The sequence below is a fragment of the Pithys albifrons genome, chromosome 6 (genome assembly GCF_047495875.1).
Source record: "Pithys albifrons albifrons isolate INPA30051 chromosome 6, PitAlb_v1, whole genome shotgun sequence".
NCBI classification, from domain to species: domain Eukaryota; kingdom Metazoa; phylum Chordata; class Aves; order Passeriformes; family Thamnophilidae; genus Pithys; species Pithys albifrons.
In genome coordinates this window covers 39017886-39034172 of record NC_092463.1, presented here as the reverse complement: position 1 = coordinate 39034172, position 16287 = coordinate 39017886, and the positions used below count along the sequence as shown (strand labels likewise).

The following is a 16287-nucleotide window of genomic DNA, read 5'->3' as shown; positions in this document are numbered from 1 at the left end:
TGGACAGTAACCTCCTCCCTATCAGCCAGCAGCAGCTGAGCTCCTTGCTGCCTCTGGCTGATAGCTAAGTGTCACAGGGTTTTCTATAGATCTGAATTGCTCACTTTTGATTTTACTGTAACAACACTGAAGTTCATGATGGTGACCTTGATCATGCAATTGAAAGGTGACAAAAGGGATTGAAGCAGGATTTTCTGGAGTTCCTGATTATCTGGAAAATGTGCCAACTTTTTTTCTATGTATAGGTTTCTACTGTGATCTCAAGACAATCCCTTGGTACAATTGTCAATGGTTACACTATATACTGCACATAGGCATCTGTCTCAAGGTCACATGCTCATTGTCCTCTTTGTTCTGTTCTAAATTGCTTAGCAGCATTCTGTTAACAGAGAACAGCTTGTAGAACTCAAACTCCATATGGAAAACCTCTATAAAGCGGGAACAATTCAGGGTGACCTCTTTTCTTAACAACCAATGCTGTTAAAACCTTAATCATGGAGAGAATGTCCATTTCAGGCTACCTGCCTAGCAATAAGAACTCAGTCACTGTGTTAGAAATAAATCCTGTTCTGCCTGCCTGGTCAGATTTTTTTCAGAATTGTATCAAGTTTTAAAACATTTTCCTGTAATGAGTGGGAAAAGGAAGGGTATTTGGACTAACATGGTTCCTATTTCTGTTTTGTCTGTTTTCTATCCCTCCTTTCTATCTTGATATCAAACAGTATTCAGTCACCTTCCATGTTTAAAACATTGAGAGTAAACTTTCTGAGCTTATCAGAAAGTAACTTCGCTCTCTAAGAAAAAGTAATGCCAGTGTCTTTGCCAACTTCCAGTAAAGTTAACTAATTCCATTCTAATAAATATTAATGCCAACATTTTTAGGGAGATGATAATCTTGACTTCACATAGAATTGTTTTGCAGTGCTCAAATAAGCTGCTAAACAACATCTGTGATTCATTCCAGAGATGCTGCAGTGATTGCTAGCAAAACCCAGTCTGGCCTGCAGTTGTAGAGACCTGTCAAACACTCAAAGCAGCAAAGGCAGCTTTCAATAGGTAAAAAAGGACATTAGAAACAAATTCCAAAAAATGCAACAGATTTCCTGTGAAACTGGCAAGAAGATGGGGAAGGAGTAGCAAGGAAGGAAGTGAGCAACAGCTAAAAGCGAGAGTGAGAGAGAGAGAGAGATATTTAAAAGAAAAAAATAAAGATTTTAAGCTGAACTCTGCTATCTTTGGCTGACTGGTACTCTTGGCTACAGATCACCATGGCAGCCTGCAGAGTGCCAAAGAATTCAAAGAAAACAAAAATTGGGATCTAATGCTTAAGTTCTCCATGGGAATCAGTCAGGTGATGGAAATAAAAAACTCTGTTGTGTGTCTGACCCAGGTTCTTACAAGCTGGATTGCAACAAAGGAAAAACAAACACATGGAAAATGGCAAAATTAGCCGACACGTGGACTTTCTCCTTCTTTTGCTGTTGTGATTCATTCCCTTTGCCCATTTCTCCTCCTTACTGCATTCTGCTACACACAGGAATGAGAAAGTAAAATATTGGGAAGATCAAAGGGAGTAGAAGACAAGATCTGGGGTTGCTGCACTTTATTTTGTTTTCCTTCAGCTATTCTTACTTCTAGCCCCAGCTTTTCCCTTGCCTGGACTCTACAAATGAAGTAAAAGTGGATGGTTCTGAACCTACTAGAAAGGAGGAAATTACTAAAGAGGTAAAATTAACCTCACTTCAAAACGAGAATTGTGACCCTTGCAACAATGATAGGACCCACTGTACCCTTACAGATACCAGTCATGTAACCAAGGTGGTCTTTGGACTAAATGCATTTTACAGCTGTAGCTCTAGCATTAGTGAGAAAGTTAAATACTCATCACCTTTCTAAATGTGAGGGGAAAAGAATGAGATCTAAGCTAGTGTGTTCTTCGTGAAGGGAACACACAAAACCTGGATCTGTTACAGACATTCTACCAGAGGGCTGTGTGCTTTGGCCCTGAGAGTTCTGCCTTCATTTTCTGCTGTAATAGTGTCCTAGTTTGGCAGTCGGGACCAGTTTATCACTATGTGGCTGTGACCAAAGCTGTGTATTCTACACCCTCTATCATTTCCCATGAACTGTTAACAATGGACAATTTGCAGCAGCTGCCCAGAGCATACATGACTCCTCAGGATGTGAGCTGGGTGCGAAAGAAGACTGAGAGATAAGAGCTGTGATAACTCCCCTCTGGGAAGGCATTAGTACCTCCACACCCAGCCTGAGGGGTCATGTCTGCTAATGGACCATCAATGATTCCAAAAATACTCCATGACTCACAGAGTTAGATCACCCATTGTGGAACTCTCCTCCCCCCAGAGGAGGAACTGGGTGTTCCCACCTGGAGGGTATATTATCTTGGGGTTTGGGGACTTCTGGGACCATCTGTTGGACCCAGAGGAGGAGCAGAACCTCTGCAGGACTGTGATCATCATCCTCACCAACAGGTTTTTCACTTCCTTTTATTTTGGACTCTGGGCAACCATGTGAGTCTCAGCACAGGGGCTGACAAACACCATTCTGTTTGTGCCCCACGGTGCTGGATTACACTTCTGCAGTTTGTGGGTTAAAAACAATTTCTCTTTGTATCATTGCATTTATCGTAATATTTTTTATTAAATTGTAATCTCTTATAATCTCTTTTGTGTTGGGTTCACTTCTTTTGCCACTTTACCTTTAAACCAGCACATGGCAGCAGTGATCTCAAGAAGGGAGAAGACACTGACAAACAGTCGCGTGGAAGAACTCCTCTCTACCATGCAATTCAAAGGCTTAACAGTTGAAAATGGATTGTCTTACCCGGCATTCTCCTCATGACCAACTCTCAGAGAAATAATTGTATTTTTCTTTGTCTCCACATATCTGATTTCAACTGTGAACCTTTGAAGGAGAGGAACAGCATCCTGTGAACTTATGGCCATTTCCAGCAAGCAAGAGTCCAAGCTCCCAGGCAAGATGGGGCTATGCAGGCTGAACTCACATCTATCTGGGAACCTACTGGTGTTCAGGAGGAAAATGTCCCCTGTGAGGAGAAAAAAAAGGAAGAAAACAACAAAACAAGAGACACACAGTGTGGATGGGAGATCAATAAGAGGAAAATGGATAAGGAGTTTGAAGAAAAGAATTATGAGAATAAAAGAGAGGACTATGCACAAAACCCTAAAAAAATAACATAGAGAAAGGAGAATAAAGTAAAAAATAAGGTTTTAGGTAAGGAAGTGATAGAAGAAATGAGAAGAGAAGAAACCAAACAAAGCAGAGTGAAGACATGTCCAACAAAATTAAAGCCAAAGACTTAGCAAGTCAGACAGCAGACATGTGGGACCAGCTCTGGCTTGTAAAGGATTGAGTTTCCAAAGAAAAATCCAATTGCTATAAGCAAAAGTAGCTTATCCTAAAATGGGGAGATACCAAACGAACATATAAAGAAGCTGCCTGTTTACAGGGTACATACATACACAACTCAGGCAGCACACTTGCTCTACGTGGTTCATATTGACTCTGGGGTCCTGACAGCCGCTTTAGGAGTTCTGCACCACAACGAGCAGGTGGCTGTATTTTTAGTGACATGGACCTGAGGCCTCAGCCTCTGACTCCTGCTGCTGCCACCCACAGCTACAGCGAGAGCTGAGAGAATGAACATGTCCATTCAAGGGGAATTGTAACTCTGCCTACCTTCAACATCTCTATGGGTGGAACTGTTTTCCAGAAGCAGTTGCTGCCTCTCCTGAGACATCAGGACACCAATGGAAGATAACACCCAGTCTGGTTTTCCAAAACCGTCTGTAGATGCCACCCATGAACAGCTTGAGCCGATGATACAAGAGACTTCTGTTATGAGAAACCAAAGGTTTCATCAAGGCTTACCACAACTCAGGGGGCAGGGGTAACACAGACACATACATGAGCAGATGTACAGTGTATGGGAGCTATATCTCTCAAGGAACGGAAGAGTTGAAGGAAAAAAAAAGTTTATCTTGGGCAATAACAACAGAAAATCTCCCAGAGCAGGTCAAAGAACATGCCAGAATGAAAAACTAACCAGCAAGTTCTTGGCAGGTATAAGTCAATGTCCTCCCACTGGTATCAACAGTGAATTTACATCAGCGGAAGGTCTAGACTAGAAGTGCACAAAATCCTGAATGAGAATAGTGCCTAGTGCAACAAGGAAATTGAAACTTTATGGATTTAGTATCTTGGCAGAGAGGCAGAACTGGTATTCTAAGGTCAACCCTCTCTTAGCAATATAAAGAACTTGACACAGTCTCCAGCAGAATAGCTGAGAAATGCAAGCTTTACAAAATTTTTATTTTTATCTTTTAAAAACAGTTTTGCTTTCCTCCAGCAGAATGGATAAAAACACCCTCTTAATAAACTCCAGAGTCTGTTTGCAGCACCAAAACCACTAGATCATCCTGGCTAGAATTTTTCATAATCAGCATATTATAAACCAGACAAAAAATAATTCATTGTTGTCTCATCAATCTAATATAAAGTCCCTGAAGGGATGTTAACTGCACAAAGCTCTCCCACACAGAGTGGAACTGACTAGATCTCGTAAGCTGATATTAACTTTCATGATATTTATTTTCAGTAGTAATAATAATATTACAGTAATAACTGAAGCATCCCCAGGCCATATGAGAAATAGTAAGAGACTAAACATTCATATTTGGGATTCTGATTTTCTGAGGGTATTCAGATCTTGCAAACATGAATGACACAAAGTTATCCCTTTGGTAGCTCTATTCCAGTGGAGGAGATCACACAGATATGAAAAACAGAAATAAGGTCAGAGGTACAACAAGGAGATGCGGTTGTGCAGGCAACACAGGTGGGAGAGAAATGAAAAATAGAAGAGCCTCTAGAAGTTTGCCTATACCTCACTTGAACTTTCAGGAAAAAAAAAAAAAGAGGAAAGGAAAGCATCTTCTGAGCACAACAGCAAAAGCAGACAAGTTTTCTCCTAATTCTTGAAGTAATTTCTATCCCTTCATTTTTACAAAACACTGTAAAAAAAAAAAAAGTACTCTACAGGGGTAAGACAAACATGGATGTTAGAGTCTCTTATCACTGTCGGCTGGGAGAGGCTGTGGGCTCCTGCTAGAAGTCACTTCCTCCTCCATGACTTTGGACACTCCCTAACAACTTCTGATCAGCTTGCTTCCTCTCTCAACCTAACACCTGGGTCGACCATCTAAATATCTTCTTAGCCCAACTCATCAAATGCATAGCTCTTAGCAAAGGTCCTCTGCAGTGTTCAGCCCATGATTTTTTAATGGAAGTTACAAGCAGATGAACTGGCAAATTATGCATGTATGTGTGTGCATGCAATGCCAGCTTCCAGCAAGGCACAGAAAGGAGGACACGAGCCACACTCTTGGGTCTGCTGGATCTAGGGACAAATGTCTGTGCACAACTTCATGGTTGGATGATCCAGTAAAACAGCTTTAGGGATCTCAATAGCTCAGAAACTCCATGACTCTGAGACAAAGTAGAGTCCTGATCCAGACCTGCTGTGCTGCTTCAGATTTATTGACAGTTGACTCAGTATCCATGGACTCATTGACAGTACAAGTAGTATTTTTATTAGATCATTTTCTAGTTGGTCATAAAACTCAGAAAGCATTTTCTCTCACAACAGCATGACAGTGGAAGAGACAAAAGTGAAAGTTCAGGGGAAAAAATCCTCTTCTTTTTTTAATATAGTTACTTGAAACTATTATTTATGACAAAGTAATTTCATCAAATCTTATCAATACTTTCAATTTACAGTAGCAAGGCTTGTACCATTGCAGACTTAATCCTTTGAGTGTTCCTCAGATAACGAGGCAGTTCACAGCTAAGACAGGTGCACACAACTTTCCGCTTGAAAAGCACCTAATTCACATACTCTCTAGGCTTTACAAAGCCTACCTGCCACAGCCTGAGGCCAGAGAGGATCTGAATACCTCTAAGAGCCTGAAATCGGTCAAAAAAGTTTCTGACATCAGATAAAAAAGCAACTGTTTTTTCCCACAGGAGACAATATGCACTGTATTGTGATGGAAAGACTGATCAACAAGAAGCTGTTGTTTAACATAAATCACAGAGCACAAGAACTGGGTACAGTCACAGTCACAGCAAGACAATCACTGAAAGCTGAAACCTCTGACATCATTTTGTACCACTTATGGGTGCTTCATATCCAGCTTTCCTTAGCACCTAAGGACTTGGAGAACTTTATGTCCAAGTCAGCAAAAAGGAAAAATATGACAGAAATGAAAAGTTAAGACAAAGTATAGCAGATATCTCTATATTACTACAATCAGCAAATGACATATCTTAAGACATTGCAAAAATGCAGTGAAGAAGTTTACATTGAAGAAAGCTTATGGGCAGTCCAGGGTATGTCATGAAGGACTTTAAAGACTTATATATCTGCGAGATGGCACTATAAGGAACATTTCTCTGGCAAGGCAAGGTCACCTAGCCACCTCCTGGGGGGAAGGTGTGACATTTCTAACATCCACAGGCCTTTCTTTACTGTTTAACATCTTCATTAAGGACCTGAAAAAGGGGTAGAGTGCACCCTCAGCAAGTTCACAGAGGTTCCAAAATGGAGGAGCAGCTGACATACCCTATGACTGTGCCGTCATTCAGAGCAGACCAGATAGGCTGGGGATCAGGACAACAGGAACATCTTAAAGAAAAAGCAAAGTCCTGCACCTCAGGAGGTATAACCTCCTGCACTGGTACATTCTGGGGCCTGTCTGGCGGGAAAGCAGCTCTGAAGAGAAGAACTTTGAGGATGTAGTGGACAACAAGCTCTCCATGAGCAAGCAATTCACCCTTAGAACAAAGATGACCAACAGCTCTCCGTGCTGCATTAAGAAGAACATTGTCAGTAGATCAAGAGAAGTGATTCTTCATCTCAACTCAGCACTGGTAAGACCACATCTGGAGTACTGTGCCCAGCTCTGGGCTCCTTAATACAAGAAAGATGCAGACTTACAGGAACAAGTCCAGCACAGGCCCAGGAAGAAGGCTGAGGGACTGGACCATCTTTCATTAGAGGAGAGACTGACAGAGCTGGGACTGTTCAGTCTGTAGAAGAGAAGTTTTAGGGGAATTTTATCAATGTGTACTAACATATTGATGAGAGGAAATGAAGAAGCCAGACAATTACCAGTAGTGTCCACTGACAGGACAAGAAGCAACAGACACAAATTTAAAAAACTCACAGCTCACTGTGCTTTTACAATGTCTAGAAAAAGAAAATTCCACTTGAAAAGAAAACTTCATTCAGTATCGAGAAAGATAGTTTGTTCTATGGTTGCTGGAAAGCAGCTCCACTAATTAGCTTTAATTTAAAGAATTCTCAACCCCAAATCTGGTGAATTTTAGTGTTCTGAATGAAGATTTGGGAGGGGTTTCCTTTTTTCTCCTTTTCCTGCTATGTTGGGGGTGAGGTTTTTTGGTTTTTTATTTCTTGTTTTGGGTTTGGGTTTGGGAGTTTTGTCTAGGGTAGGGATGATGGGTTTTGGGGGATTGGGAGGGAGGGTGGTTTGTGGTTTCATTACCTTGCTTTGTTTGGTTTGGTTTGGGTTTTGTTTAATGTGGAAGTAAGGAATTCCCTTAAGTTTACACTGGCCTTTCTGAGACATTGCTCCAATTCCAGTCAAAAATACAGTGTCACAGCTTTCTGGTAAAGGATGTTTGTGACTACCAGCATCTATCTTGCACCTCGATTCTGAAGGATGAATAAGGATGATGGAGGGAAGAGGACTTATGATACCTGTTTTAGAACGCTGATGCAGTGAAACCATCCTATTTTTCATCAGGGACAGGTTCTGAGGTGGATTTGGTGAAGAAGAGTTTTCTTCTTGTGATCCAGAACAGGAGACAACAACTATAACAAAATAAAAAGAACAGGGAATGTGTTTGATGTTTCTGTACCAAGCCTCTCTTGCATAATTTTAAGCATGATCACATATTCAACAAAGCCCTGTTACATTGCTCCCACCCTCATTACGGTGTATTGGTGCAGTATTGCCCTGATATTTCAGAATAGCCCTACCACTTCCCAGAAACACAACTACAACACAATATTTTACTTATTAATATGTTCTTTACTATTCTTTATACACTCCCATTTTTACCAGTATATAACATCTTAAAAGACACAGTATATTCCTGTACTGTCCATGTTGCAGTAACAGTACATAATATACTCCTGGAAAAGCTGGTAGCCCATGGCCTGGACAAGTGTACCCTCTCCTGGATTAAGAGCTGGCTGGAGGGTCAGGCCCAGAGAGTGCTGGTGAATGGAGCTGCATCCAGCTGGCGGCCAGTCACTAGTGATGTTCCCCAGGGGGTCTGTATTGGGTCCAGTCCTGTTTAACATGTTTATTGATGATTTAGATGAGGGGATTGAGTCCATCATCAGCAAATTTGCTGATGACACCAAGCTGGGAGGGAGTGTCGATCTGCTGGAAGGCAGGAGGGCTCTGCAGAGGGATCTGGATAGACTTGAGAGATGGGCTGATTCCAATGGGATGAAGTTCAATAAGGCCAAGTGCTGGGTCCTGCACTTTGGCCACAACAACCCCCTGCAGCGCTACAGGCTGGGCACAGAGTGGCTGGAGAGCAGCCAGGCAGAAAGGGACCTTGGAGTACTAATTGACAGGAAGCTCAACATGAGCCAACAGTGTGCCCAGGTGGCCAAGAAGGCCAATGGGATCCTGACCTGGATCAAAAATAGCGTGGCCAGCAGGACCAGGGAAGTGATCCTTCCCCTGTACTCTGCGTTGGTGAGGCCACACCTTGAGTACTGTGTTCAGTTCTGGGCCCCTGAATTCAGAAAGGATATTGAGGTGCTGGAGCGAGTCCAGAGAAGAGCAACAAGGCTGGTGAAGGGACTGGAGCACAAGCCCTATGGGGAGAGGCTGAGGGAGCTGGGGTTGTTTAGCCTGGAGAAGAGGAGGCTCAGAGGTGACCTCATCACTGTCTAGAACTACCTGAAGGGAAGTTCTAGCCAGGTGAGGGCTGGTCTCTTCTCCCAGGCACTCAGCAATAGGACAAGGGGGCACGGGCTTAAGCTCTGCCAGGGGAAATTTAAGTTGGATATCAGAAAAAAATTCTTTACAGAGAGAGTAATCAGGCATTGGAATGGGCTGCCCAGAGAGGTGGTGGATTCACCATCCCTAGAGATATTTAAACACAGATTGGACGTGGCGCTGGGTGCCATGATCTAGTAAATGGACTAGAGTTGGACCAAGGGTTGGACTCGATGATCTTGGAGGTCTTTTCCAACCCAATCGATTCTATGATTCTATGATCTATCTGCCAGGCAACAATTACACCTCTAAAGCATTCAGGCTGGACGGGGCTTTGAGCAACCTTATCTAGTGAAAGAGACGTCCCTGCCTCTGACAGGGTGGTTGGACTGGTACACTTTAAAGGCCTCTTCTGATCAAACCATTCCATGTTTCTATGATTAGAAGAGTTCTACTGTAAAACATGTGCTATCTATACAACACATGACATGGATTTAACAGCAATCTCTTGGGAGGACCTGTATAAGAGTTCTCATTGTCACCACACAAGAACACCCCATCTGAAGTCAACACTAATGAAACTTTTGCATCACTGCACAAAACCAAGAAACAGATTTCTTTCTTACTGCAGGCATTGAGGCTAGGTTTTCAAAGGAATCAGGTAACTTTACAGTATCTGATATTTAGTAATATGTACTCTTTCTTATACCTTTCTTATTAACTCCCCTGCACTGCTCTGTCTTAAGGATCCTTTTGTCATGGATCTATAAAAACCTCCATTAGTAACTGTGACATTTGATCATAATTATGGCACGAATTCATACACATTTGCGCATTTTTATTCATATCAAATAATAGAGTCCTGATGTAAAGTTTGGTTGCCCTGGAAAGAAAAACCAAAATCTCAGAATATATAAAAGGCCATAAAAACTATTCTTGTCTTCACCAATGTGAGTAGTAGATCCAGAATGCTAAGATTAGCTAATTTTAAATGGGCTATACTTCTGAATCAACTCTGTTTTTCAAAGTAAAACAAATATATCAAAATCATTATCCATTGTAGTACTTCTGTCAATTAAGTATTCAGTACCTTCTGACTTTTCTTTGGAACAACTCGTACCAACAATGGCTATTTTATTTATTTAATCATGCATATGAGAATACAAAAGTTCCAAACTAAGCATGCAGTAGTCTGTATTTAAAATAATCCCTGGTCTTTTCTAGAAATTATAAATAAGTCAGCTAAACCAAACATATTTGTTTTCAAAAGGTGTTTACAGTCAGTGAGATGCAAAATTAATTCTTTCAAACCTTGGCCATGTAGGTTATGAGTTCAGCAATATATAAATGTCAAATCATGTCAGAGCGCAGAAACCCAAGGCACATGAATTGCAGCTGAGACAAATATGTGTATATATATATATCACAACTAACAGCTGAGATATTCTCAACAGAACTAATTTGAACAGTAATATTCTGTAATATTATGAAAACAGGACTCAAGATCTATAAAAAAGAAAAGCTCTCCAAACATGAACATATATTCAACTTTTTCACTTACTACTGTGTACAGTTTTTTCAGCAATATTTGGTCTGATTTTACACTGTTATAACAATTTCCATTTTAATACATATGACAATGTGCATTACACAGTGAAATGTTTCATGGCATGAAAATGCTGTATTTTTCCATCTTTTATTATATTATTAAAGGCAGTTATTCAAGGGGCTCCAGGGAACTTTAGAACAGAACAGCATCTTGCTGGAGCAGACACATGCTGTATTGATGAGAGATTTGGGGGCTCCACAGGCCCATTGCCAAACACTACATTTCCCTGTTCTTATTTTCTAATATGTAGGGACATAATTGTTGGAAAAGTTGATTCTGCACTGCACATAAGACATGGACACTGCCCTGATAAGTAATGCATCTTCAGTATCAGAATGAAATCCTCAAAAACATAGGCCAACCTTGTGAAGGGGTTGCTATATGAAAAATCTGTGTTAATAACCAGCCATATATTGCCAACAATTCTATTTCACCATATTAAAATAAATTCTGCCATCGAGAGAAAATAACTTGACAATTGAAATCTGCTCCGCCTAACTTATGTTCTCTGACTGTTGAGATGTTGCTCAGTTTTTTATCTCTCGATCTTTGTTAATCACTGGTGTAGCTTCAGTATTTACTTCCTTCAGGGCTTTCTGTAAAGTCTGTTCCACCCACTCATCTCCTCACACACTCCAAGCTGCTTGTGTATTTTGGAAATAACCTGAATATCATGGGACTCACAAAACATAGTACAGTCATAGCAGAATTTCTGCAAGAAACATTCCTCCTGATAAAACTAAAATTTAATCAAAATGCTTGACTTGCATGCGCGTGCACACACACACACACACCAAACACCTTTGGGATGTTCCTCTTCTTTCCCCTTAGCAAGCGCAAGGTCCAGTGGCAGATTACCATGAATGGAGTCCTAAGCTACATGTAACACAAATTTCCTCCTTTAGTGTGGAAAAAAATCCCCATTGCCATTGGTGCTGGCCAAGACAAACAAGGTACAAAACAACAAAAACATTTGATTTCATTTTGGCAAAAAGCCAGAAGGGTTTATTCTAATGCATAGAACAACTCTATTCACCCTAAAGAAGATGCCACTTAAGAAACTGGGCCAATGAGAGGAAAGAAAGGCTGAATTCACTGAGAGACAAAATACACTTGAACAGAAAACCTCCAGACTCAGTCCATATGCACCCACAGAAACATGCACCCATTCTTTTATTTCCTCATAGCAAGGAATTTCTGGCTATGGTGGAGCAGAAGAGGACTCATAGTAGCAGCTTTGCAGCACTCCAGTCCAGTCTACAGCCTTACTTTATATCTCAGTTATTTTTCTCTTGCACTCATTCAAACTCTTTGAAATGAAAATCTAGCGCACATAGACACTAAAAGAAACTGGAACCTCCAGAGATGTGTCTGATAGCCCCACATCATGTCCTTACACACATTTATATGTAATTTTTGTATGACATGAATTTCAGCATTAAACAAATAATAAGGACTCTCTCTTTTCAACTCCATGATTTCTCTATATTGATCAGCAAAAGACACTTAAGTGAAAAAAATCTAAGATGGAGAGGAAGGAGGTTCATGACTTTAATCTAAGTCTGCCATTAAGGAACATAAAATGATCAGAAAGAAACAGTCAAGTGTCACAGCAAAAATGTGGTGTCTTTTAACCACACAGCATCTTTTTCTGTAACCACAGTAAAATCAGAAGCCTCCAGCACAGACAAGGTAATTCCTTTTCTTTCAGCATCTTACGGGGGGGGGGGAAAGCATTAAGATACCAGCAGAGCTGACTTTTTCCTGAATTCTGATGTTACTTTGCAAAAGAGAAGAAAATTACAGAAAATACTTACAGAACCCATGATGGAAATCAATTCCAAGTCAGCCAAGACATCTACCAATTGTTTTACAAATTAGGCATTTTAATAACTGTTCTTCACAATGTTTTTGGGTTGTTAACAAAGCTATTGCATTATTTCTATGTGACAATGAAAAATCAATTGCTTGGTTTATTTTTTCCTAGGAAACAAATATTTACTGCACACTTTTCTTTTTTTTCTCTATTATTGACAAACCTACCACATACATCTATGACAGAGTCATATCATTGCTAAGATACTTTCTTTACCTGAAAATTTTCCTTAGGCTTATTGCTGGTTTCTTCTTAATTTCATTTGCTTTCTTCCTATATTGCTAAATTTCCAACTTTTCAAATTCTTTTTACTGCAACTAATGTAGCCTTTCCTTATTTTTTGTAATAGCATAGCCTTTCAACTATAGGTTTGTGGCTTTCCAGCAGTTTACACAAACTCAATTATTGTCTGAATTTTTTTATCTACAGACTTTCTTTCAACTGTGTTAATATGACACTGCTTTAAATTCTGGGAGATTTACCTCTTTGGAAGTATCAAGATATAACACTTTCAGATGTTATTTAGGCACTAAAGTCTATTTATTTGAATATCGGACCACTTAAAATTTTTATTCTGTTTCAAAGAAAGGTGTATTCAAGCACAAGCACTTCCACTTGTAGAACCTCCGAGTTTAGTGCTGAGGTCAGTTCTTACATCAATTCTTTATTTCCTGAGAAGGGATGTAAAATATTATCCTAATAATTGCTATGAGGATTTGCATTCAGATATTGTCATCTACTCAATGTTTGCAAATATACTCTCATACTAGCAGAATGAAACCACCAATATTCCACTTGGGTTGAAGGCTTCACACACACGCACACAAGGCTTTTTTTTTCTCCCCTTGCACACAACAGGCTAGTTAGTATTTCATCCAGATCTTTAGCTGGATTTGACAGTCTATAGCAGTCATCAGCAAACACATCAACATTTATTTTAGGTATTAATTGTCCTTCAAGGTAATTTTTTTCAATGGTTGGAGAAAGAGGCAATATCATTTTTACTGTACAGTGCTGTTCCAAACATACTCCTGACCTTTGATTCTAACCACAGAAATCCTCCCAGCTAGTCTGAGAGATTACAGGTTCAGAAATTAGTAATTGCATTCTATAACCACTTGCTTATTAGCCAGCCTCATCACATTGGCAATAGGCAGTTGAAGAAAGAACTCCTCTTTCAGTCTTTGGTGCCTTGATTAATGATATTCTCGACACTTTGACTCTCTGCTAAACAAGTGTTTTCATTTCTTGCTTTTCTATAATTTCCCTTCGTTTCTAATTTATCACCACCTGAAAAAGTCTGGCCTAACAAGTCTAGAAGGTTGCTTCCCCTGCAGTGAGCTGGAGGCCAGTCAAACCATACAGTCTTTTTTCACCAGAAAATATAGATGTGCATCTCACTGACCAAAGACTTATACAACTTATTTCCCTAGCAGAATACATAGAGACTTACTTGCTTGTTTGTTTGACTTTCTGTACCGTTGTATATGCAGAACATGAATCACATCTAAGAAATATGCCTTGTACCTTGTTTGGCACCATAACAAGATTTCTAAGAGTTAGTTACATTCTGAGAAAATAAACCCAGTCATTTATGCTAGTATGGACTATACTTGGTAGTGGATGCTTATTTACTTCAAAGAACCTCCTCAGATGTTGAAATACCATCTGGTATGCCATCCACAAGAGACAGAATGCCACCTCCTTGCCCACCTGCTGACTACTGACAAGAATGTTCTTGAAGGGTGGTAAGTGGATCAGTTGGAAGAGCTTTTCACAGCCAGTAACTCCCTGTTACAATATACACTTGGATTGCCAAAGATCATCTGCAGTTTCCGTGACATGCTGAATGACTAGACATTTATGGTTGCACAGAATTCCTGCAGTCCTCTCTCCTGCTGCTCACAGCGTGCCTGCTTCCTCTAGTTACACAAAGTGCTACTTTGTCTCTCATTTCCTTGCTTGTCTCTCCTTTCCTCACTTTCTCTATTCGGTCACTCAGTGGCCAGTTCCTTCCCTAGACAGTGATGTTTTCTGAGTCATTTTGTGCAACCAAAGTTTTATAGAGTCCATACTCATTCTTTCATGCATCAAATACTTGTTTCTAATAAAATCACTATGCTTCACTTAAAAATCAAAGACTCATTAAGCTCTGGCACTAAGTACAGACACTGCAGGTTTCCATCCCTGTGCTAAGGCTAATAGACAGAACTCACACAGAAAAAGTTGTGCCTCTGCCATCCATATTTTTCTCAGAAACCTCACCTATTGGATAAGGTGCAAGTTGGAATTCTTGAGTCCTCCTCTTGATACTACTTCCCTCATGTGGCATATTGCTTTTGAATAGCAACTTGATAATTATGATTTCTTATTCAGTTTTCAGTGTACATTTATACCTACTGAAATAGAATCTGAATTACTATTTTAATTGCAGTTGAGAAATAGGATGCAAAAATACTTCTTGAAATCCAAAAATATCTACTTCATCCCCCTAATCTACTATTTATGCAGTGTTCACATGCACATACTCATGCGTGCCCATATTGTCACATTAACTTTGAAAGATCTCACTTTTTATAGCACAGCTGCTCAATATTTGTATGTCCAGTTTTATAATACTGAGAGCTTATTGGTAACAGATAAAAAAGGGTAGGTTTTGCATTGTGCACTGTTCTGGGCAAGTCCATTCTGCTCTAGTTTTTACTTTCTCTTCTTTTTTCAGGCTGGGCTGGTTGTTAGAATGTCAAAAACACACCTGTGTCAGAGACAGCAGAATTCCTGAACTCTTAATCTGGTACCTTTTCTCCCCTTCCTCCTCCACTCACATTAATGGGGAAAGAAAAATACAGAATTATTTAAGAGATGCAGAACCATATTTATCCCATGAGGAATATGGATCTCCTTGGGTTCCTGAAAACTGGCCAAAACACAGGTGGAAAAAAGAAGAAAGTGAAAAAAAAATCCAAAGTGTTAAGTGAATAAAAGAAGTGGGGAAAAAAGTATTTTTGATTCCTCAGAACCTTTTCTATTCTTTTCAAACCTCAAAACACTTCTTTATTTTTCTGCAATAAAATTGCCATCCACTCTAAAAGAAAATTTCCCTTTCTCATTAGTTAAATTTTTCAGATTAACCTTTTAATATTTTCAATCTAGTTTACAGGCAGGCCACACTATCCCCTGCCAAAACCAGAAGGACAACAAGCTGGAGAGAGGAAGGATGCAAGCCTTTCAAGCTGGCTTTGTCATCAGGGAAAAGGAACATGAAATTGGGCGCTAAGATACCTGCTTTACAATGAATTGCCAAAGAACCATCATCCCAGAGGGAACATAACTTGGATGTCTGGCTTACATTAGATATTTAACTCTGAGATTAAAAAAACTTAGAGGGATGCATTCAACTCTTAATAGAGGTTTTCAAGCAGCTACAAAGAAGAACCAAGAATACATGATGGAAATACATTTTGCCTTCCAAGGCAAAACCGTTGTGCTTTTTCACATAAATGAAAAGGAAGAAATGTAATTGTTATATTCCTTTAGAACAGCACTCATTATAGGGTTTTTCAATTGCAGTTTAAAAGGAGATATGAATGTGTGAATTCACATATGAAGATGTGAGAGGCATAATTAGTCACAATGGAAGGTGAAGGAAAACTCAAAGCTTGTAGAAGCAGAGACAACTGAAAAGCTAAAGGGCAGGGCTCCTTCACAAGATTACCCAA

General features: G+C 39.9%; 1 protein-coding gene across 1 annotated transcript in view; it reads right to left on the bottom strand.

Moving 5' to 3' along the window:
- Nucleotides 1–16287, bottom strand: part of LTK (leukocyte receptor tyrosine kinase) — a 94729-nt gene that overhangs the window by 49947 nt on the left and 28495 nt on the right. The window contains exons 2-4 of the mRNA XM_071559450.1: nt 7823–7936; nt 3721–3876; nt 2845–3067 (exon numbers count right to left, since the gene is read on the bottom strand). Of these exons, the coding sequence (XP_071415551.1) occupies nt 2845–3067; nt 3721–3876; nt 7823–7936 (493 nt within the window). The remainder of the gene's footprint in view (nt 1–2844; nt 3068–3720; nt 3877–7822; nt 7937–16287) is intronic.